General features: G+C 43.6%; 1 protein-coding gene across 10 annotated transcripts in view; it reads right to left on the bottom strand.

Moving 5' to 3' along the window:
• fbrsl1 (fibrosin-like 1) overlaps window positions 1-24,837 on the bottom strand; it is a 290,242-nt gene that overhangs the window by 147,382 nt on the left and 118,023 nt on the right. For 9 of the 10 annotated variants that reach the window (XM_076890570.1, XM_076890573.1, XM_076890571.1 and 6 more), the window contains exons 3-4: window positions 15,724-15,819; window positions 11,114-11,149 (exon numbers count right to left, since the gene is read on the bottom strand). In XM_076890570.1, coding sequence (XP_076746685.1) covers window positions 11,114-11,149; window positions 15,724-15,819 — 132 coding nt within the window. The remainder of the gene's footprint in view (window positions 1-11,113; window positions 11,150-15,723; window positions 15,820-24,837) is intronic. The other variant, XM_076890572.1, reaches the window with a different exon arrangement.

Genomic DNA, 24,837 nt, shown 5'->3' on the forward strand with positions numbered 1-24,837 from the left:
CAGGGCTGAAATTGCTTTGAAAATCGTTTCTGCCTCCATAGAATGAGTGAGAATAGGAGCGAAAAATACTGTATAAAAGAACATTTGTGGCGCAGCCTGAAAAAGTAATAAACACTTTCCCTTTGGTGTAGATTCAAAAAGCTCCCGATTTTCTTTTGTTCATCTCGTGTCCCAGCCACATATCAGTGTCACAGCCAATGTGCTGTACACATCGACGTTCAGAACAAGCTAAGGCATTTGGGCATGGCAGCGCTCGCAGCACGAGTGATGATCCATGGCAAAGAACAGATTATACTTTGGAAGCATTGCTGATCCAATTAAGAACTGGCAAAAGGTGTCATTAGGGTCTGACAGATTTGAGCCCGAGTCTTTTTTTTTTACCTTGCAGTGAGGTGCCATAAAAGTGAGAAACATCTCCATGAACAAAGAGACTTGAAGAGAGACAAGGAAGCACTATTTCCAATCAGGCATCTCCCCTTCGACACAGCTCGATTTAACCTTGAAGAGTAATGAGATCTGACTTGCTTAAATGTTAGCATTCTTAAATCATCCGGAAGTGCCTCCAAGGAGCCGATAATCACTATGCCAAATTGCAGCGCTTGCTAATTTCATTCTCCCCTAGCATTTACTTGCAGTTAGTGTCGATTATTCAAGAACAGGCATTTAATGCTGCCAGGTCCCAGGGGTGTTACATTAAAATGTAATAACTTGCAACATAAATGAAAACAAAAACCATTACTTTCTTCCCCCCACAACTTTCTTCCCTCCTCCCTTTTCTTCCACCGCCTCTCTCCCTTCCTCTCTTTCAATCTCTCTACTCTCCCTCCCTCATTGGTGGGAGTTCGAATCTAATTCTCAGCCCATCTGGCAGGCGTAATGAAGGCGGGCTGGGCTTGTGGTGCCCTGCTGCCATGGCTCGGCGGAGCAGGAGGTTAGCTGGCAGATTGGGCCAGGATGAGTGAAGGGGAGTCGGGAAACCTGCTGAGTGAATAAGCCGGCCCAGTTAATCTCCCATGTGCCCCGGTGTGATCGGGGCCAAGGCCAACCACACGCTGAGGGCACAGAGCATGGGGTCTGGAGTGTGGATAGTTGTGGGCAGATGACTACGGGGCGAGTGTGGGTAAGACAATGGGTAATTCTGAAACAAGCATAATAAAATAATAAAAAACAACAACAGACTCATGGTTATGGTATGACTTCTACAATGTACCCACACCTGGGCCTGCAGTGTTTAGGGGATGCAATGTTTTGCAAATAACATAACCAATAAGTAAGTATTACAAAACACCTGCAAGCACATGTTACTGAAAATGCACAACGTCTGCAACAGTAGAGTTGTAACTTTGTCGAGCATATGTCAGAGGATACAGATAATTAAACAGGTAAATTCAACCCCAACAGGTGCAGCCTCTGAGGAAACAAAAGACAAATAGTGTCTTTGCACCATCTGGCACACACAGAAGTGCATAACAGTTTACATGCGGTCAAACGCAGCAAACAACTCAAGTTAAGCAACAAAACACCTTTAAAGGTATACTGAATTAACACACTTATATAAACTTACAAAAAGCTTTACTTTGTATACAATCATATTTTATATTCTTTTACTTTATTTTCTCTTTATAATAAATTAATTTTGCAGTTCAATGAAAAAAAAGTTGTACTTCAGGTTGTATTATAGCTACACCACTCACAGCTGAAACATTTATTAACTTAACAGTGGCACCTAACAAAGGCTGGGCTATAACAGGCAGGAAACTTAATGATGCGAGCAACTTTGACCATGAGAAAACTAGCAAGAGAAGTCCGCACTGATCAGGCATAATGTTATGATCAGCTGCAGGTCATTGTGTTGGTCCCCATTGCCTCCACTTGCTTGTCTTCTTCCGCTTGTGCATCCTGGTGCCAGGTGTTCCCCAGGTAAGCTACACACACACTTGGCCATCCACATGATGTAAAAGACAATGTGATGCATCAGACCACCACTGCACCGTGGTCCAGTTCTGATCCTTATGTACCTACTGCTGGTGCTTTGGTGGAGGATAGGAGTCAGCATTGGCCCCCCAACTTGTCTCCAGCTATTCAGCCACATACACAAGCCAAAAACAGCAATGCACTGTTCTGACACCTTTCTATCAGAACCAGCAATACTTTTTTCAGCAGTTTGATGCTAAACAATCTGATGCTAACCACGCCTCTTTCCAGCGGTTAGCATCTTCTTCAGTGGTTTTGTGCTCTGAGGAAACACTCAGCAAAATAACTTTGCAGGTCAGAGTTATTTTGGTTAATATTACGCAGTTGAAATTTTGTGGCTAACCAGTGTACTTTCACTGTATGTACAGGTTAAGGTCTACAGTAGTGTGTAGTAGTGCTGAAATCTTTTGCTGCCAGTCAAGCACTGGCCAAGGAGAACAGCGACGGGGAGAGTCCCAGTGCTAGAAACTGAAAATCTTGTACAATTATGATGAGTTATTTTTTTAAATCTGAACCCAAATTCCTCTTCAGTTGCTATGATCTGCCTGCTGTATGTGAAGGCACACGGAGCAAGTAGCAAGGCAAGACAGACCTGCAACAGCAATCGCCAGCTCATGTACGCATCAGCAACTGCGTGCATACATGTGTTAACCAATATGCGTTACCAAGCTGCTATGACCGTAAGACACCATCTTTTGTTTGCAATTCAGTCAGCAACCAAATGGTAATTGAACACATTACAGGAAATCTTTACCTACTTAGCATTACAGCACAGGCAGGGCCAACACAGACACATTTCAGAACATTAAAAAAACTAAACTAAACTTGTCTACAACAAATGGCATGAAGCTAGGCTGACAAAAACAGCAGGCTTCCCAGAGCTGTGCTGGGGCCTCTGGAGAAACCACAACACTGTCATTAACAGTTACTCTCCTCATAAACACACCAGCATCAGCTGGAGTTATAATTGCCCCTGCTTCTCCTGTAATCTTATACCTTACCTGCTGTTACTGTCAGACACCTTCTCCACTGAGGGAGACAGAGATAGTGAGAGATGGAGGGGGAGGAGGAGCTATGGTGCATATGTGTGAGTGTGTGTTGTGAAGCTGGAAGCACGGTAGATGATGCTTGTGTACTGTCAGATACAAGTTAGGATATGCAAGGGGGTGTAGTGAGAGAAAGGAAAAGGAGAAAATACATGCCAGAAAATCAAATGAGTGTGTGTTGCTGAATGAAATCCCAGGAGCAAGGCTGAGGGGCGCCGATGGAGGGAAATCATGTTCTTTTCGGTGAGCGATTAGAAGACGAGTGGCAGAACATGACCTACTTAGTCTAACTTTTTTTGAAAGGTTCTAGAAATGGTATTCATGAAGGTAGAGTTAGAGAGGCAGGTAGGGGGTTTGAACCCTAATGGATTCATAGAAACATTAACAGAAGTAATAATTGCCACGGGGTGTTTGTGAATATGGAATAAAATTCATTTCCTGACCTCTGAAGCTCTAACCAGGGTTGGGAGTATTTAGTATTTAGTATTTATTTATTTATTGTCATTGTCAAGAACAATGAAATTGCGTTTGGGGCTTCCATACAACCCAAAAAAAAGAAGAAAATAATAAATACCCCTTAAAACCCAAGTGTACATATTTAACCCAGTGTGACTCCAATGCAATAAGACAATCCTTAGCAATAATGTTCGTAGAAATTCAGACAAAGACCTGAGAAACATGACAAAATACAACAATGCAACCCATTCAATATTATTGTACTGTGAGATATGATATCAGATATGATAGTTATCTATTTAAGAAAGAGGGGGGGGGGGGGGGGGGCAGGAGGGGGAAGAGAATAAAGATATGATGCACCAATGCAGACCAGTTCATTGCTATTAAGAAGTTGGATATGGTTATTGTCCGTGAGAGGGGGGCAGAGAGTTCAGGAGCCTCACAGCCTGTGGATACAGGCTGTTGGCCAGTCTGGATGTTCTGGCCTGTATAGACCTGTACCTTCTCCCTGAGGGCAGCAGATGGAAAAGGTGGCGCGCAGGGTGATGTTGGTCCCGCAGGATACTGTGCACCCTCCTCAGACAGCGAGTGGGGAAGATATTACTGATCTCTGGCAGACTTGTTCCAATAATTCTGCCAGCTTCTTTCACCACCCGCTGGAGTGCTTGCTGATCGGCCTTGGTGCAGCTGGGGAACCACACTAGAAATCCATACGTCAGAACGCTGCTGATGGCACAGTTGTAGAAGTTCAACATCAGAGATCTGGGAATGTGTGCGCTCCGCAGTCTCCTCAGGTAGTAGAGGCGCTGTTGGGCCTTCCGTACAACTGAGGTGATATGGTTGCCCCAGGACAGGTCCTCGGTCACAGTTACCCCCAAGAATTTAAAACTGCTCACCCTCTCCACCGCCTCACTGCCAATGAAGAGAGGCAGATGGTTGTTATGACCCCTCTTCCGGAAATCTACAATGATCTCCTTGGTCTTTTTGGTGTTTAAGACCAAGTTATTGTCGTGGCACCATGACTCTAGTTGTTGCACCTCTGTCCTATAGTTTGTCTCATCATTGTTGGATATAAGTCCGAGCACTGTAGTGTCATCTGGAAACTTAACAATGAGATTGGACGCGCAGGAGGAAATACAGTCATGGGTGAAGAGAGTGTATAGCAGAGGGCTCAGAACACACCCCTGAGGGGCACCGGTGTTGACCACAAGGGTGGAAGAGGTGTTCTTACCCATTCTCTCCTTTGGCTTTGCAAACAAAAATATGAATGCATATGATTCTACAGACATGAAAGGTTAAAATGAAAAACAAAATATGAATTAAACATCATCCGACGCCCGCTAAAGGCTATAAGAGGAGGTTTTAGTACCTTTAAAACGAGTCCACGACGTGTGGTAGGACATGTGAAAGCAGAAAGAGCTGGAAAAATGCAAAACAAGAAAAAAAACTGCTTTCTCAATATCTGTGACTGAAAATGGCAAAGCGTTGTTTCATTTTTCTGCCCTATTACAAGCCCATAGTGGAAATCCACCGAGGCTGTGAAAAAGGAACACTTTAGCTCTGCTGCAGAAATGGGCCTGCCTCTGGCTCTTCTTAATTTCAGGCTTTGTTTGTGCAGCATTTGGGAGCTCTTATGGGTTTGTGGGAGACCCGCAGGCCTTTTGTCTCATCAGTGGAGGTGGTTTCTGCTTGGCGCCTGCAGCGATCTGTTGGCGTACGCCTTTTGTTCTACCTCTCCATGCAAGATTTGGCCACAGGTCGCAGATTACAGGCAACACAGCCATCACAGGTACACTGCTGTTTGTTTGCCCTACAACAACAGTTAGTGCTCAGGAGAGTCAGGCACAGAATATGAGCCAAAGAACGGGCGGCGTTCTATGAAGAAGTAAGCGTGAAGAACAACCGAGCACAAAAAAAAAGAAGTGTCCTTTTTTCCATGATGGTTCGGCCCAAACTAAAACGCTTATCTCTGAATTTTCCGACGGACACTGGCAAAGCACTGCTGCAAAGCTTCTTTAAATGACATACTCTAATATTACACTTGTGGTGCTAAATTAATAGGCTGCAGCAAGATAAATCTCTATGATTTATGATGTTCCCTCCGGTGTATAATCAAGTTGAATGTGAGAGGGTAAGAGAGTAAGACAGAAGGAGATTGGGAGGGACAGAGACAGAGCTTTGGTTTGGATTGAGACACAATAAAAAGAGCTCTCCCCTGCACAGCTGAATGGACTGGTTTACTTAGCATTGAATGAAAGTGTGAAACAGTCAGCCATAGAAATCAGTGGGTGCTGGGTTTAGCAGAAGGAGAGAGATTAAAATACCAAAAAGTTCAACGTGCAGTGTGCCATGAAATATGACATATGGAAGTGCCAAAAAAGAAATAGCAGACGCCCCCCCCCCCCCCCCCCCCCCCCAAATTGTCTATTTCTTTTGGAACCATGAATTCCACATAAGGATGGTTTATGGGAATATCACACCTCTATGGAAGTCTCATCCCACAATCCACAGGAGGCTTTCTCTCCCTCCTGCCTGCTTCTGTGGGGCTGCCATCATATTCATTCCCCATTCCCAGATAGATGTTTGTAATTGGAGCTCTAATTTATGATCGGGCCTTGGTGCAGGATAATGATATGGAGCATTGTAATTTGCTGATGCAAATTGTACGTTATAATGGGGAGCCATAAAAGCCCCAGCAACATCTCGGAGACTTGCCAAACACCCTGAGCGTTCATTACAGCCCTCATTAAAACATCCACGTCGGCAATGGGAGCTCTTACAAATGGAAGGAGCATGTAATTGCTGCTTGATTGTGGTATATGTAACATATGATAAAGTGGAATTACCACTCTTTTTTCTGCAGTGTTAGTGAAACTTAATGGGGAAAAAGGCTGCAGTAAACAAATCCTCAGAGCGTTGTTTGATTGTTACATTATAGGGCTATTTGTTTAAAGTGGGGCAGGTGAGTTAGGGGACAGTGCATCCAGGACAAACTAAGAAGGATGATAATCAAGCTTGGGCTTCGGGGGATAAAAGTAATGTTGTTACCCATGAGACTGTGGGTTTCATTTGGAATAACTCCAGCTCCAACTTATAGCTACAAGGCCAATAACATAGAGCTGGGAATACATTAACTGGATTTCATATAAGAAAAGATCAGTATTGTTCTTTTTTATTACGGGGCAGGAAAGTCATCAGCACTGCATTTGCTTTAAGAATCGTGGAACTGGGCCGCAAAAGGTTAGAATGAACCATTGAAGTCACCCCTGGTGAAAAAAATGTTTTGTTCTAATGCCAGTTTGGCCCAGTGGGGTAAAGAGTTTAGTCTAGCAGTTGATCAGTCTTAACGAATGGGGTATGAGGAACTTTGTGAAGCCGAATGTCCCAACTTTTAGGCAGCTTTGAGAGCAATTAAGAGTTCATACAAACAACTAAACTGTGCCGTCTTTTACATTTTTATATTTTTATAAACATTTTAAGCCCAGTCAACACTAATTCACTGTGTCGCTTTTTTATTTAAATGACCGCTTCCGTTTTTGTTTGGTGCCATTTTAAAGCGTCTCCTTTAAAAAAAACCTGAACTGCACTGCTGAAAATGAAGCTTCCCTCCTCGACTCTGAATGATAGCGGGCCTCTATCATCACGGCTCTGTGTGCTCAGCCACTGGAAAAGGATTTTCAACTGCACCATTCAGCCGGGGCCCAAGAAGCCTGCAGCCTTTATCAGACCGCTTGATTGATGTGTTGTGGGCCCTGCTGTGGTTAACAGCAATTTTTATCTGTTGCTAGCGGCAACAGCCCAGGTCCCTGGTGCGTAGAGAGCAGCAGGGCCCAGGATCTGAAGCCGGACCGCACACGGGGATAAACAAATAGATTTTTTAAGGCGGACAGCCCTCATAGAGCGACCACTGACAGGCAGCGCCCCACCCCAAGGCCAATAGAATGTCAGGGCCCCATCCCACTCCTGCTGGGCTCTTGGTTTCCTTCACTAATTTTCACCATGTGCAGAGCCAGTGGTATGGAGAGACCTGCACACCCCACTGGAAAGAGGCGCGGTGAGAAAGAGAGTGAGGGAGGCAGAGTTATGTACAAAGAGACAGACAAGATGCTCCATCTACTGCAGGTGAAGACGCCAGAGTATATTAACAAGAAAATCTTGTTTCAAAAGCTATAATTTACACCCAATTTCCTTTGAGTTGCTGTGTTTAGCATTAAATCCAGCAAATCTGTTTTACTCTGTTAAATAAAACATGGAGCTTTTAATGGCTCCTACTGTAATTAAGTGACATAATCCTTGTATTTGATAGAGATCTTGCGATAAGCTCTCGTCACTTAGACAAACAAGTGCATTTGTCACAACGTGGAGGTCGTGAATGCCAAATCAATTAAAACAAGATTGTTTAAGAATGCACACATGACTGGGACTGCTCTGTTTAGAGTGTACTCATTTAGCGTTAAATATGATTATGACAACCTGAGCACAGGGAAATGAAGAACGGGTGTGTCTGAGAGCTCCAAATACTCTTATTCGACACAAACACTTCAGCTAAGGTTTGACTCTCTGACGTAGCGGAGATAAATCCTCCTAATACAGACTAGTTAGATTATACTGTCACAGACAAAACCTGCATGGATTTATCGTCAAAGAAAACATGAGCCGTGGCTTGGCCTTGGGTGGTTTCAAAAGGCGTGGGGTGGGTGACTGGCGCTTAATCACTTCATCTGGAAGAAAAGAGCGACGTGTTGTCTTCTTGGGCTTAGCTACAACATCTCCCCCTCCAGACAATATATGTAACCCAGGGGTAATGACAGGCTGGGCGGATCGTTGAAGTGAGATTTTTTTTGACATTTTCCTGTTTCTTGCAGCACGTATCTCTCAGGTGCAGATGTTGGACTCTTTATCGAGGAGCCCCTGAGAGGATGATAAATCACCAGAGCCCAGACCCATCTCCACTGGAACAACAATCAGGTAGCAGCACCGGAAACAAGGAACAGATTTTGTCTCCCAAACATAGCCAGGGCTATAATGAAGCCTGCACTAAGCAGACAGAAGAGAGTTGGACTGATAAACAATTCCATATCCAGTCTTCCACAGCGAGCTAGATAGCAAGTCTCATTCCTGCTGCTACATATCAATGCTGGACTCAGTGCGCCGGAGATTAATCCTCACCCTGAAATGCGATGGGTGGGACAGAGGGTTGTGGGTTTTAGCAGGACAGGTGCAGCCTTTGCAAGACTGCCTGTCTTTCAAATGCATCAACTGGATAAACAAATTCTGTTCAGTTTAATAGTTAACTTTTAATAGTTTTATTACGAAGCTACTGTCTGTTTGTGTTGTGTAGTTTGTGCTGTGTGCATATAAAGAAGGTATGTTCCCGTTTCCCTTATCAAGGACAATTTGAACAACTAGAAATTGCATGAAAAATGCACGACTTAGAAAACCTGCTGTGTTTTGCTCCACTAGGTAAAGACATGTATTGGTATCATTTAGCCATGTGATATTATTCACTTCTTACTCTTCCATTTTTCTTTAAGTTTTATCTGAAAAATAGATTAAAAAAAATATCATACCAATGTGAAAACCTGTGTCTTAAGATTTCCGTTTACAAAAACACAGTTAGTACAATTAAACCAACAGCTAATGTGTTGTGTAAGCAACAACCAAAGCATTTAAAGAGAGCATTAAGGTATTTGGCATAAAACACTCCTTATGCATGAGTCTGGCACTAAAATGCAGGAACGTCCTCTACGTTCTTCTCTAAACCAATCAGTCAAGGCCACTCAATTCCATATGTCTTCCAGAAAGACCTATGGAAGCATAAACAAGCATCTCCGATAGAAGTAAAAGACAAACTGTCAGGAAAGATTCACTTTATTAAATCTTAGTGACTTGTGACAGATAACTGGACCGTGTACACCAGCTTGAGTTTTTATTGTGGAGGAGCAAAAAAGCAGATAGCGATGACCGCCAGAGGCCAACTATTAGATAGCTCTTCTGTGCTATCAGCGGCCAGTAGCGCAAAGTTGCCTCATTGACCCTCCCCTACTCATAACCAGGCCTCCGCCCACATACGTAGCCTCTTTTTTTCCAGCTATAACACTATATCAAGCCCCTGGTCTTTTCCTCGCCCTACTCCTCCTCCTCCCATATCCACTCAGTCTCTGCTGGCAGTTCCCTAAAGCCCCCTGACCTCGCACCCCATGTCTCTCCTTCCAAACCATCACACTATAAAGCCCGAAGCACTCACAGATAAGCAAACCCCAGAAATCATGCAGGCCCAGCAGCAGAGCAGATTGAGAGTCAGAGCTCAGTACCCAGGAGGTGCCTGTAGGCTAGAAACGCTGCAGATAGCACCACTGGATAGCTGGAGTGGGGAGCCAGACAACATGAAACTTCCTGCCCTCGTTACTGGACTTTCCTTTGCTTGCACAATGCCCCTGCCTCCCACACAACCACCTCCACGCCAACTCCACCTCCATTTTTGCCCTCTCTCTCTCCCTCTGTCTCTCTGATCCCCTCCTTCTTCCTTTCAGATAAAGAGAGGGCCTCGTTCCCTGCCGACTCAAACTGACAGCTCGAGCCAAAGGGCTCCACAAGCTTTTTTGGAAGGTCTTGTTTGTTTTCATCCATCTGTGAGCATGCAGCCACTGGGGAAAAGGAATGTGACATGTTCTATTAAAACAAAATAAAAAAGAAGATCGCACAGAGATCAATGTCTTCTGAAGTTGAGCTTTGTTCAGTGCTTTAACTGTAGTCCTTTGAGGCAGATTAAGGCTGACAAACCATTTATAGTTGTTTTGTTTGCCGAGATGATTGCTTCCAAGCTACAATGAGAACTGCCATATGCCACTCATCAGCTAAAAGTAGCACACTTTAAACAACGTTCCTCTTATGAGTTTCCCTTTAAGGAAAGGACATAAAGGACGACCGCTTGTCTGTATTATCCAGAGACTACACACATCATTGAAACAATGGGAGGGGAAGAACACAAATTTACGGTTCGAGAATGCACTGGGGCAAGGCAACAGATGCTTTCAGGGGATAAAAATAGTCCTGTAGTGACAATTTGTGAGCTAGTTTATGTTCAAAAGGTTTGAGCTGATGTTTTCTTAGGTGGCACTAAATAATCCTCTTGGGCACCTTTACCTTGAACAGGCGACATGTTCCAAGATTAAAAAATAACTCTCTAACTACCTCTTATTAGCACGCAGTCACTTCCAAAAGTCCACGGGACAGTTTTCACTGTAACATGCATACATGCAGCCTTCCTGCAGTGAAAAATGGATTTATAGCACAAAAGCAAAAGTCTTTTTAAGCATTTTTTTCATATGTGTGAGCAGAAACATCCGTCACTGACAGTCACTGGAGGAAGATATAAAACTCTGACATCGAAATTGCAGCTCAGGCGAACACAGCGCTGATCAATGCCAATAAAACGAGGCCCTTTTTGCCAAGGTAGCATAGGACACCTTCCTGCAATTTAATCAGTCAGTCAGCCAGAATTAATGTTCCTAATATCATGATTTCTCCATTACTCTATTTAACATAATTAAAATGTCGAGCGCCGGGGCCATAAAGCGGGTCGTTGGAGATTGTAATTCTGCCGTAAAGCTATGAAGCATGAAAATGTCACTTACCGAGTAGCCACGGCCTGACAGCGAGTGAGTGGAACTCTGTAGGGAGAGAGAGGAGAACAGGGATGACCTTTAAGGAGTGTTTCGCTCGCTCACGCTGACATGATGAAGCAGCGTAGCTTTAATATCAGTATTCACATTAACCTTTTACCCGCCCTACCATGCACCCCACGCCTGCTCACTTTGCTACCATTCATTCTGTTCTGAACAACAGGGGTAGCTGGTCTAAAAACAAAAAGTCCCATACTACAAATACACCGTGGAAAACATGGTCCACATCTGTGTAAATACAACAGTGAGATACTGGGTGTACTGGTCTGTCCTCATAATGCGCTGCAGTGCTACATGTGAAAATTAAGTATCATTTATTGGCTTGAATTTAGTTCCCATAGACGTCAACAGACGAATGAGAGGGACTCCATCACCTTCATCAGGAGACAAATTAAAAAACTATTTGATACAGGAATTATTTTATAGCTGAAGATTTTAAGTGTCTGTTTAGTGCTAAAAAAAACTCCTTAGATTAGGAAGAGCACCACAACAAGCTTTCTTTGGATGACTGGGCAGATATTTCACCATCGGTAAATATGGTGCATAAAAATAAGAGCTAATTTCCAAAATCATAGTCTTTCATAGCCTAACATTTTCAGTGTTCCCACCATGTTCATCTCTATAAAAAATAAAGAAATCTCTGTATGCATGTGTGTTGTTTGAATTTCTCAACAACAGTCTATCAGGTCCGACACGAACTTGTTGGGAAGGTGTCATTGTGGGGTCCTGCGGGTTAGGGTGAGGCCGTTCTATGTCATCATCCTTGACCTTTATGCTGATGCACTCTTTTGTGTCCACACAATGACACCATTTCAGGTAACATAGTTTCTAAATAACAGCGCACTGTCAATGACATCAAACGACAACAGGCACTCACTAATAATAAAGGGATCCATGCATCAGTGCGTTCTCTACGTTTCTATCAACTTTTCTTCTAAGCAGCTTCAAATTTGGCGAATGTTTGAATGAGGGACGGCCTCTTTTCAGGGCCTTCTCCCTGTTGCTAGACAACAGTGATTTGTAACCTCACGATGTCACGATGAGGTCACGAATTCCCGTCACTAGATTTGTCACCCATTTAAATAACGTATCTTATATATGAAGCTCTATGAGCAAAAATTGATCTGTTGTCACAGATCAAAGTCATCCTGCACACTGGAACGTCATCCTTTGATGATGCTGACATTCTTGTGATGGTGGACAGAGTTACAAAAGAAAGAAAGTGTAAAAATTATACACAGTGCCCATCAATTTTATGAGGTCTTTTACTTGTCTGTGTTTTATCTGTCCCTTTTTTATTCAGGATAAATATCTCTTTATGCAGTAAGGGATGTGTTTCGGCCCATTTAACTCCCGTGCTTTCTAATGCAGTCCTCTAAATACTGAACAAGAGCAGTATGGAGGCAGAAAAGGCTTGGTTTTGTTCTGTTCTCTTGCTCTGTCTGTCAGCGCCCAGCACGAATACCAATCTCAAAATCCCTCCCTCCACTTCCACTTTTCACTGCTTTTATTCCTCTGTCTAGATTGGCAATTTCTCCCCCCTGGTCTCTGGAGGAGACTTTTCTGCTAGACCAATTTCATCCATAGGTCCACCTTCAATCCAAAACGACCTCCCCCACACCTTCACCGCCACTGCCTCCCTTGTTTTGCACCCTCGCAATGTCCCTCATCCATTCTCCCACACCTGCTCAAAGCATCAGCCCTTGTCAACGCCTGTGTGCCCCTCTGATTTGCAGGACGGCTCCTGTGGTGACGATTAGGGAGGAGTCCTGCTGCGAACCGGAAAGTAGGCTCTGTGGGAATCAAAAGGCTATTCCCACTCTGCTCAACCTTTCTGCTATCCTCACTACCGCAACCAGAGAGGAGGCCAGAGTATGGGGCGTAAGAGCCGAACGGAAGGCAAAAATATGTGGATAAAAAAGGCCAAAAGCGTGTTTCAAGGAAAATGCGGTCTGTTGTTTATATGTGTGCGTGTTGTGAGTGCGTTAAAATGTGTGTACGTTCATGTGTTTGTGTGCGTAAGTGCATATGTGCATAGGTGGAGTGAGGCCAAGGCCATTTGGAACTAGCCTTACTATGTCGAGTTCATTCAACTTGCAGCATTCTGAGTAGAAAGAGAGGCTTATTTAAATGATAATGAGGGACAATCCATTGGATTTAGTGCTGGTGAAGGGAGAAAAAGAGGGGAGGGAAAGGGGGATCCATTAAAACGCCAGTGGTTCATAAGCCATAGGGTCGGCATACAGCTAAACACTCTCTCTTAAAAGCCATTATACATGGCTCTCAATGGATTTCTGCAGTGCTTAGGACTTCAAAAGGATTTAAGAACCCGCCCCCGAGAGAGAGAGTGTTGGGGGAGGGAGTAGGACAAGTATGTGTGTGGTGGCGATGGTGGTTGGTGGCGAAAGAGATGGGGCGGATGCTGGCGGCATTTAAGGGTTAACTAAACAGCCCCGGAGAAGAAAAATGTTACTAAATCCACCCCCTTATCCTCTCCCAATTTCCACGCCCCCTCCTCCACTCTTCCTGCAAAAAAAAAAAGAAAGAAAGAAAGAAAGAAAAACATGGCGTTAAAAGGGGAGGGTCCTGTCCATCTTCTCCTAACCCAGACTATTGGTTTTTTACCGTTGCATGAAGGCCAGGAGGCGGGCCAATCACTACTAGTTGGACAATAATAAGAGAAAGGATGTGAACACGTATGCCCTCTGTGGCTGGAAAATAAGGTGGGTGGGTGGGTTTGGGTGCATGTGGGTGGATATGTTGGTGAATACAGTTTGGTTTTCGAGACGCCGACAGCAGCACAACTGCCACCCCCTCCTCTGCAGGACACAGTTACAGTGGAACCCACCCCCTCTCCCACCTCACATTTCCCTAATCCCTGCGTGGCTTAGTGCAGGGGCCCTACTGCACTGCAGGCACAATTACCTAGTCAAAATAAACAGATAAAGACCCGACCATGGCAATGAACAAACAGCATCCCCTGCATTTTTTCCTTTTTTTTTTTTACCCCCTGCTCACAAATTGATGCATGACTGTTTTTACAGGCAGGCGGGTGCGTCCGCATGTCGCATTTGTCTCCGTTTCCTTTGGCGGTAAGACAAGAGAAATCCATTTTACTTGTTGCCAATGCGGCATCATTAGTTAAGAGCTCTTAAAGCTGGGGAACCACTTTGATGTGGTGGAGCGTATTTTATGAAAATTAGCAGAGCTCTCAGTGCGGTGGTGGAGATTTCATGGAGCTGAAAAAGTAAGAGATATAAGGGAGACAATGACACGCTGTGTGTCACGTCCAGGCCTTCACCGGGTGGAATACAGCCAGTGAAGAAACACGAAAAGATGGAAGGAGAAAAAGAAAGATAAAGACAGGCAGAGGAGGAGAGATGGATTGATATAGATGGCGTGGCTACAGCGATCAACGTCTGTGCACCATTTATTTGGCAGCAGATTAGAGAGACATGCCACATCTAACACCGTCGCCGATTACAGCGTGCAATTTTCAACCGTGTTCTCCCCCCACCCCTCGCCATTACAGCAAGCACCACCACTTCCACCGCCCCCCTTCGTTCATGCCCCCTCCTTCTTAGTGCTTGTCGCATATCCCTGTCAGAGCTGTCAACAAGCGTTGGGCTTTTATCTGACAAGCCCGCCTCTTCCTCCTGACTTTTTCATTAAAAGACAGCCTTTTACACAAATTCAAGAAAAACAGTGCGGAGGGGGGATGCATGAGAGAAACTGAGCAGCGAGGCTTAGAAAAAAGAAAATGAAGATAGGAAAAAATTAGGCTGTTTTTTTTTTCACGAGACTGAATTTTCGGTTGGAAATATGAATAACTTAAAACAATGTATTTAATAAGTTCTTTTAAATCTTTTTCCTTCCCATCATTTCAACCCTGCTGGAAAAGGAAGCTGCACATTTTCCTTCTTCCTCTCTTTCTCTCGCTCCTCCTGCTTTAGTCAGCTAAATGAACAGTCTGATTGAATTTAGTTAGGTTTGGGAGGCCTGCTTGACAGGCATTAGTTAGGAAGCATATTTCTACATTCATTTCAAATGAGCTGCTTGGGATTTTGCATAAATTCTCATTACTTCCCCTGTATTTAAATTGCATTATTTCATCCCTTATGCTGAACCAATGTCTGGTTTCCATTTTGCTTTGCCACCTACTCATCTTCTAAATGGGCTGGCATATGGATGCGGGCGCAGGGATAATTGGAACCGTTCCTTTAACTCGTTCCGTTCTGGGGTTGGTGAGGTCGACCCACACCTGGCTGAACCTGGTTATGTTTAAATTTAACTGGTCACGCTTCACGTAATGGCAAGCAAACTAGGTGATATTGTGTGACCAGTCCTTTCTATGCGCTGTTAACCAACTACCCTCGGGAGCTTGGAAAGAAAAGCATCTGGACTTCTTTAAGTTTTGGTGCAGAAGCTTTTCTTTCCAAGCTGCTTAGCCTACGATGACCTGGATGACCGAGAAGCTTCACAGACACATTAACCAACTAGCATTCTTCCCAACACAAAGAGGCTATCTGAGATTAGAGTTTGGGTCTCGTCTGTGGACTCACCTCACTGAGCTGCTCTTTGGAGTTGCTCCTGTGTGGTCGACTGAGTTCAGTCTCGTCCTCGCCAACTTTGACTGGATGAAGAGCCAAAGGTTTGATCTGCAGAACACACAAGACATGATGCCATCGTCTAAAAATGTAGTCATAGAATCGACCATGCCACTACTTAAAGACACTGACTTATTGTATTTTTTTTCAGAAACAAATTTAAAAGCTGCAACAGCTTTTTGCTATAACAAGATGGCAAAGAGAAGAAGACTGAAATATTTACACAGACCAGAGAAAAACAACAATTTAAAACTATCTTGTTGAGAGCTAAGTGTACTTCATAACTGTGGTGGGCGCACATTTTAGTCTCACCTACTTTGTGTAATGCAACAAACTATAGAAACCTCTATTAATATTCATGCCATCTAAAATTGTACAGAAGGCTGGGTTGTTGATTGCTGATTGCCTTCTATCGCTGCATTTTCCAATTCAGTGTCAGCCCATGCAACAAGATCTAATAACACCAAACATTTAATCACGCTAGAAAGATTTTAGTTGTGCATTAGCCAACTTTATATCTGACTGACAGAAATGACACACAAACACAATAATTGCAAAGAAGACCAAAGTAAAAAACAAAAACAATACATTGCACACAATGGTACATGAGAAAAGAATAGCAGAACTCTGATCTACCTGCAAATATGTGAAATTTATTAACCCTTTAAGACCTACCATAGAACCAAGTCCGCCAGAGCTTATATTATATTTTTACATGCTGTGGAGCCATTTCTGGGAGCATTTCAAGTTGCTATACATCAATACAACCATTATAGCCAAAATTTTAATAATATGCATTAAGTGCATAGTAATTACATAAATTGCAAAAAAGTGCAATAAACTACAAAAAATTTGAAAATCGTTTTTGTTTTCTTAACATATATTTCTAGTTAGAGAAATTTAAGAGAAACTGTAAATACAAAAAAGTTGCACAAAATAGTTTCCCACCACAGGAAATTTATTTTAAGTGTCTTCATAGTTTTATTTTTGAAATACACCAATTTTTATATACTGCAGGAAAAACGAAAATAAATATTAGAGTGCAAATTTGCAAAAAAACAAACAGCATATGCATCAAAATAAACTATTTCCAGCAGTGCAATATGAGTACTAAGCATCGCAGAAACGACACAGAAAGTCATAAAGTCAAACATAACTTTTAAAAACACCAGTATAGGCTCATGAGGCCCTGATGGTAAAAAAAACTACATTTCTGCAAAATGACGTCACTTCCGGTTTCGGGCAGGTCATGTCGGACATGCGAGAGTTCACGCTGATGGTCGTAGGAAGTGTTACAAACAGCTGATCGGATCGGCAAAGCCTGTTTCTGGAATATTATGTTTTTGTTGCTGCAAGTGCTTTTTATGCAGTTTTTGCAAAGCTATATGTGGAAGGAAACTGTGACCTAGGACAAGCTGATGACATAAGATCTAAGTACAACTCCTCCAGTTTCATATGCAAAAAAAATTATTGCGCTAGCTTACGTGGTTGCAGAGCTACCGGGATTTAAAAATAGTTACACAAAACGGAGCGTGCTGCTCTGACCGGCTTTAAAGGGTTAAAATACTTTTTCATTCACTTGGTTTCCTGTCAAACCGCAACCAGCAGTGGAAGTGGAAGTTTTTTTAATCATTTATAACAAGTCTGTTAAACTGTGTCTTATATTCCAGCTCATGTTATTTCCTCTAACTTAGTCGAATGTACTTTGAACCAGGTGACTATGTAAAGCACAGTCGAATAAAAATGGGTTCAACTGACCATGGAACACAGCCTTTCAAAGGAAATACAATGAGTGTGTGAGAGTCAGTTTATACTTTGGTTAAATGCAAAATCGAACTGGCTGCAACAAAAACACCTGGAACGCAAAACCTCAACCAACAGGTGCTGGTCGCACCAGCCAGCATGGGTAATGCAGCAGGGCAAATTAAGTAAACACAACTGTGCTGGGTTTACTTAATTTAAGGGATCAGTGCAAATGCAGTTGCTCCGTGTTGAGCTTGACTGATTTATTTAACTATAAGTCTAGTCAGCATAGTTCAGCTTGAGTGAAATAACATTTCCTTCTTGATCACATACTGTACATTAGATAATGTGAGGACACACCCGATCATACTTTGGGTAGGCAAAATTAACCAGGACAGAATAGCTCTGACCTGTAATATCCTTACCTTGGCTGAAAAATGAAAAAGCAAATAATATGCTGCTGGACTAAAATTCCAGTCCAGCCCAGTTCCTCAGTTAGCTCTAAAAGCTCCATAAGCTAACTTTAAAAGGCCGGAATGACCAAGCAAAAACTTAAAGGTAACGTGAACTATGAGTAGATAATACTGCAGACAATGTTGACATGTGTATAACATTTTAGAGAAAAAAAACTTACTATTTAGCACATACAGAATATCAAATAAAAGTTGATGTAATGTAAAATCATGGCGAAACCAAAACCTGACAGCCCTAATGCTAACATGGATGGTTTGCTTTATTGTAGGCCATCAAGTCCCACAGTTGGTGTGCAACCAAATTCCCAGCCAGATGGGAGGTTGGCGAGCTAAGCAAGGAAGACTGTGTGCTGCTGCAGGATCAGCCAATCACAATGTCCCGTGCTGCTTCCCCACCTTGGAGTACAGCAGCAATGGCCGCGGGGTGTAATCCATTTGACTAGCAGTTTGCGTGTAGCAGCTCCCCCGGTGGCAAGTATGGTGTCTGGCCCCGGTCTCCTGATCTCCACTGTAATTTAAGCAGATCACTGCTACAATTAACCTTTCCCGGTAAATATCAATTATGGCCCCCGGCTGGGCTAGAATTAAAAGGGTCATCAGCTAATCTGACAGGTCCTGTACGGTACCACCTGGCTGGGAGAGAGGGAGGGAGGCAGGGCGGCAGAGAGAGAGAATGTTTGTCTACCCTTGTGCCCACCATCTCACAAGCCAAGTAGACACAATTCCCTTTTAATTACCCTGCTGCCGCCAGGGCAAGCATGCTGATTGGCCAAGGGGCATTAGCAGTGTGCTGAGGTCAATAGTGACAGGATAGGGGTAGGGTGGGGTGAGCATGGAGGAGCAGTGGGGGGGAGCTGCCGCCTAGCAATCAGGGTGTAGAAATGGAAGGAAGAGAGACCTGGCAGGTGGGCCTAATTAGGTTTGACTTCCACCTCTACCCGCCTCTCCCTTGGTCTCTCTCGCTCTCTCTCAACTAGCTGTCAGCCTAATCACTCCTTGAATCTCAAAATAGATGGTGGCCCTTTTGATTTCCTCCTCTCAAGGAGAGCACAAACAGAGCAATCCTCCTTGGCAGGGAGGCAAGCACGTCAGTAGAGACGGAGCGTCGAGGTACAGCCACAGTTGTGTTGCTGTCAAGTGCTGGCGCTGAATACTTTGTTTACTCAGCATCAGCGTTGCTGACACATTCCCAAAGTGCCCAAAGTGCTTCCGTCTCCTCAGGGACTTTGGGGTTACATTTCCCAGTCAGCAATCAATTTGGCTATTGATCAAAACACAGCTTCTAATTAGGCACCTAGGTTAATGATGTAGCGTGCAAAGACCGTTCCCCAACCTGCTGTTCAATTGCATGGGATAGCAATTGATCTAGGCAGGAATTCACCAACTCTGACAAGGGATTGGCAGCTTGGACTGCCTGTGATTAAGTGAGGGACTAATTTCCTGTCTGGGGAGGTGCTTAATTGGCCCTAAACTCCCAGCTATATAGCTTTCATGTTTTTTTCCCCCTTTTCTTTTGTTGTATACTCATTAATGTTAAAGGACGAGTTAGTAAGCTTGACAATGGGACTAATTGTCTTTGCTAAAATTCAACTGCTTGCAAGTGGTGACAAAGTCCAAGGTTATAACTATTCTCTATTCCTAAATGATGTCTTTAAAATCCACTCTGGGCAAAACAGAAAGAAAACACTGTTATCACTGCTTCGAAATGTCACATAGTTTTTGTGAAAATAAACTTTATTTAGGTTTGTTCCAGACAGTATTAGGGGAAGGCTAATCAGGCTGTAGCAGCAACTAAATGTTCTTATTGTGATGCTATGTGAAGTGTGTAGAAACTGTGAGCACAGTCATGTAATACAGACTAGCTGAAAAAGTAATTAATTATAGTTACTAGTTACTTCTTCAAAAAAGTAACTGAGTTAGTAACTGAGTTACAAGATTCTAAAAGTAATGAATTACTTGAAAAGTAACTATTGTGTTACTTAAAAAAATGTTTAACCCTCTGGGCTCCAGGGTATAACTGGCCATTTTTAACCACTTTTGATTTTCCCTCCACATTTAACCTTTAAAAAATATTTACTTTGCCTTGTTTGGTGTCATTCTTTTCAGCACAACCTCACGTTTCTGAATTTATGGTTATGTTTTCATTTTGACACACCGTATTAACACAACTGATCTAAAATCACAGAAAAAACATAAAAACCGAGTAGAAAAAGATATATTTTTACTGCAACCATCACAAACATGTTTAATGAATCAAATTTCATAACTTTAAATGCAAATATAAATTGTCAATTTTAAAATCATATGCACAAGTTTTGCAAACAACAAAGTTATTTGCAGCTATTTACCTTTTACCCTCTTTTTTTTTATAACCATTTCAAACTATTTATATAACAATCAGGTGTTCTGCATTCAATATGTACGTCTTTCTCTCTCTCCCTCTCTCGCCGTCACCCCTAAAACTTCCCCCTCTTCCCCCTTCATGTTGTCATATCATTGTTTGATTGGTCAACATGGTACATTTTTCCACCAACACAAAAGGGCGTTTTTTTGTTTTGTTTTGTTATTTTTTGCTCAGAGAGTGCTCGCTGCGCTGTCCTTAGACGTTAAACGAGACGAAGCTATTGAGGAAAAAACGCCGCGTATACATTGTTTATCATCTACATCATGGTTTTACGTGGCCTATCAACACAATTTAAAAAAATATTCTTCCTCAGTCAAACAGCAGCACTCATGCGATTGTTTTGCCTCCTTAGCTCCAGGTGTTGTGCTAGACAGTGATCGTGATCACCGTCCGCAGCTGCTTAAAGCTGTAGCGCCCAGATTACTTACAGCTACTTCCTGCAACTGATATAAGGTGCGGTAAGCTGAACACAGCTTCAACCGTCTGTTTGTTGAAAAATAGTAACGTGACCGCATTCTCTTGTTAGTAACGGTATTGTAACAATAGGAATAGTAATTAGTTAGATTACTCGTTAGTGAAATAAGTAATGCCGTTAGTAACGCCGTTACTTGTAATGCCGTTATAACCATCACTGGTCATTTGATGCAGGGCTGTATTAGCACAAAATCATATAGCGTTAATACCAAACGAGCAGCTCGTGAGTCTTGACTATAAATTCTACATTTGGCAGCTCTTAGTGAAAACTGCAGGGATAACTAATTATTCAAAAGTGTTTTTAAACTTGACTTTTTTCATCCATCCATTTTCTTCCACTTATCTAGGGCTGGGTGTAGGGGAAGCTAGCTAAGCAGAGATCCCAGACCCCCATCTCCCCAGCCACCTCCTCCACTTTATCCAGGAGTACACTGAAACGTTCCTAGACCAGCAGAGATATAGTCTCCTCCAGCGTGGCCTCCTTCCTGTAGGACATCCCTGCATCATCTCACCTAGAAGACCCAGGAGGCATCCTTGTCAGATGCCCAAACCATCCAAAAATTGCAAATGCAACCTGCCTCTCACTGTCACTCTTGTGATTGCATCTGAATGACGCCATTAAGACCATTAAATGACCAGCATCTGAATTCCAGACAACAGAGTTAATGAAACCAACAATGAGCAAACAACAATGCTACGTATCCCATATCTGAAAAGGATGCAGTAATGTGTGTGTGAGTGAGACTGGGGAGATGACTTAAGACTACAGAGAGAAGAGAAATAGGAGGAAAAAAACACAGCTTCACTTAGCTGGCCTGTGTTTTACATGAATAATGTACTGGAAATTAGCTCCATTAGTCTCGGTATTGAACATGTCTGCAGACCATCTCTGGAGGCTGCTGCTCTGTGCTCTTTAATTATCTTCAAAAGGCCCTCCAGCATCTTAATTTCCCCCCAAGTTGAGTAGGGCCGACGTGGGTCTCCTCATTTATACTACTCTAACCCTGGGTGAAGTCGCAAAGCCCCTCTGCGTAGAAAGGGTTAGACATAGATGGACATAGTAGTGGCTCATATCTGCTCAGGCTTGGCTAAGTTTCTTTTTCCATTCACTCTTCCGCCCTCTTCCTGCAGTGTCTATCAATCGGCAGCTTGTCAGCAGGGAGCTGGCAGGAGGCTCGCGGGTGATGCTTTGTTGTACTGCTCCTTTGATCCTCCCTCCTTCTTCACCTTGCAGGGGGTTTTATGGGGGCATCGAATGACTGCGTGGTCTCCCACCTTTTCCCTCCTTGAATCAAAGAAGCTGTTAGCTCTGCCCTCGATTTTCCTCTCCTTGCTCCAGTTCCTCTGTTCGCTCTGCCTTGTCTCTCCCTAGCCTGCCGTCACCTGTCAACAGTGCTGAGGGAGGCTGTGATTTGGCCTTGTTCCAGTGTCAGTCCTCATTACCCTAAGATCTTGGACCTTGCCTCCCACACACACTCCCTTCTTTCTGCTATTCTTCTCTACGGGCTTCCCCTGCACAGAGTGAGGAGGAGATGAGGGGCAATACAAGAAGGCCTGAAGATGACTGATAGAGATCCTTCCTCTAATTTGTTCTGAAAAGTGTCCTGCGCAAAGGACCCTCACCCCCATTAACCCAACAACAGGCTGCTACCGCTGCTCAGGGAGCACATGTGTGTGTGCGTGTGTCTATCTGGGATCGTGTATGTGTGTGAGGGTGGCCCGGTGGTGCGGCAGGCAAAGGCACCTCTGCGCTCAGTGCCGAGCTCCGGCACCGGCTCAATCTATCGGCTCATTATCCCTCCCGCCCAAGCTGGGGCGCAGACAAGTGCACTTTAGGGCCACAGGCCAAATTGATTCATCTGCCTTCATTTTCTTCAGGCGCAGAAGTGGCAGCTGCTTGGAGGCAGGGAAAGGAGCTATAAGATGGTGAGACACACAGACAGGAGAGAGGCAAGGAGAGAGACTCTGTACGCGAGTGAGATAAAGGAAGGATGCATCGAGAGAGAAAGAGAGGTATTCCTGACTTTGTTCCTCATCCATGCGTTATTTCACTTTCCCTCTCTCTCTCCCTCTACAGCACAACCAACACCTCCCTCCCTTGAATCGCTATCAATACATGCACTCACTCCCCCACCAAGTCCCAAGTTGGAAATTAGCCCAAGGACAAGCAAGTGGATTTAGTACAGGGAGCGCAAATGGATTTTTGCTTTTATTTTGACGAGTCCCAGTGTATCCATTACAGCTTTTAATCATACATTATTCATAGAGCTCACTTTATAATAAATGACCACATAAAAAGGGATACACATATTATACAAGTCCTAAAATGCCCCCATAACGCTGTCTCCCACTGCACTCAGAACTACATCACATTTGTAAGCTGGTTTACAAATACGAGCCTGTGATGGTGTTTCCATTCCAAGCGCCGACGCCAGGACACGACAAGAGTCGGCAGATTAAAAGCCACGCTGCATATAAATGAGGTACTGTGCAAACAAATGAGAAGGTGTGACCTATTAGCCATTTGTGTCCTCTGCACAAAATTGCAGTGTAGAATGCAGCCGAGTGTAAAGCTAACAGGGGTGGCCACTGCAACCGCCCCGCACTGTAACAAAGCAGTCAACCTGAAAGCAGAGCCACCTACTCGGCCTGATTCCCAGCCAACGGGGACCTCAGGAGAGCCTGAGTGTCCCGCAGGGCCCCATCTAAAACAGATGAACTGGGGAGAAGAGCATTCCCTCTGGGCCCTGGGTCTCTCCAATCACTCTCACCATATGCCTCCTGGGGGAGTGAGGGAACAAGGCAAGAGAGGAGGAAGGGGAGGTGCATCTGCTCCCAAATACGAACCTATCCCTCAGCACCTGTCCCCGGGGTTCACTGACAACTGCAACCAACAGACACGCACACACACCTTACCTGTCATCCAAGACCATAGGAACAGTATCTGTCCTGAACAGATAAGCCCCTTACAGCGGAAACACCCCAGCTCCCTCCTCTCCCTCTCAACTCTCACTCCAAGGCAACCATTTCTCAAAGCTACAAACAACAATTAGGAGGATGATGTCAAAATGCTAATGATGTTATTGGAAGGAAAACAAGGAAGCAGTGCTGTGGATCTGCGTCTTGCTCTCCAATTGTGAAGCCTCTTCTTTATTTCTTGTTTTTTTGCGAGACACGCACAGCTTCCACTTCGGTGTACAAAGGTTCGCAAAGCTCTTATGCATGCTTACAAGAAAAATTCAAATGGTGATCATATTGGAGGCTGCTTATTTTTCCCCAACTTGCATAATCATTTGCAAGTCAAAGTTCACTTTGACTTTCAAAAAAAAAAAGAAGAAAAAGGGCACGTTCAAAGTCTCAGTAAACCAATTTCAGGTTGTGGTACATGCTGCTGGAAATGCCACATTTGCACTTTGTGTTCAGCTAAACCTTTAGGAGCGTAAGAGAGAAAATGATTTATTCATTCATTTTCAGGTGTGTGTGCCTTTACAGCCGTCTCAGCCGTCCTTTCCAATCGCCAAGTTAAAGTGAAAATAGATCTGTATTCTCTCCAACAGATCAGAAAATAAGAATAAAAATTAACTGTTTACACGTAACATTGTGTCTCTCAAACAGAGATGTGTGACTGATTGGAGGCATTTTCACTGCAGAACATATGTTACAAATGAGTTCCTTATGTCTTAGTTACATCATAATTCAGTATTGTAAAAGATACATGCAGTAAATAAAGAGGGCTTTTTGCCTATAGTGAGTGTTGACTCTAATAACGGTAGGATGGAAAATTGTGCCGAAGGTTTTGAGTGGAATGGATTTATCACTTATGACTCTCAACTACATCGCCCTTAAGTGGACAGAGATAAGACTGGTGTAAACAGTCTTATCAGCTGATAAGAGTCTGTTGGCGGGACAGCTCAGTGGTCCAGACAGATGTCGAAATGACACACGGTGTTTGGCTACACACGGAGATTTTCACAA

The sequence above is a fragment of the Maylandia zebra genome, linkage group LG12 (assembly GCF_041146795.1).
Source record: "Maylandia zebra isolate NMK-2024a linkage group LG12, Mzebra_GT3a, whole genome shotgun sequence".
Lineage (NCBI taxonomy): Eukaryota > Metazoa > Chordata > Actinopteri > Cichliformes > Cichlidae > Maylandia > Maylandia zebra.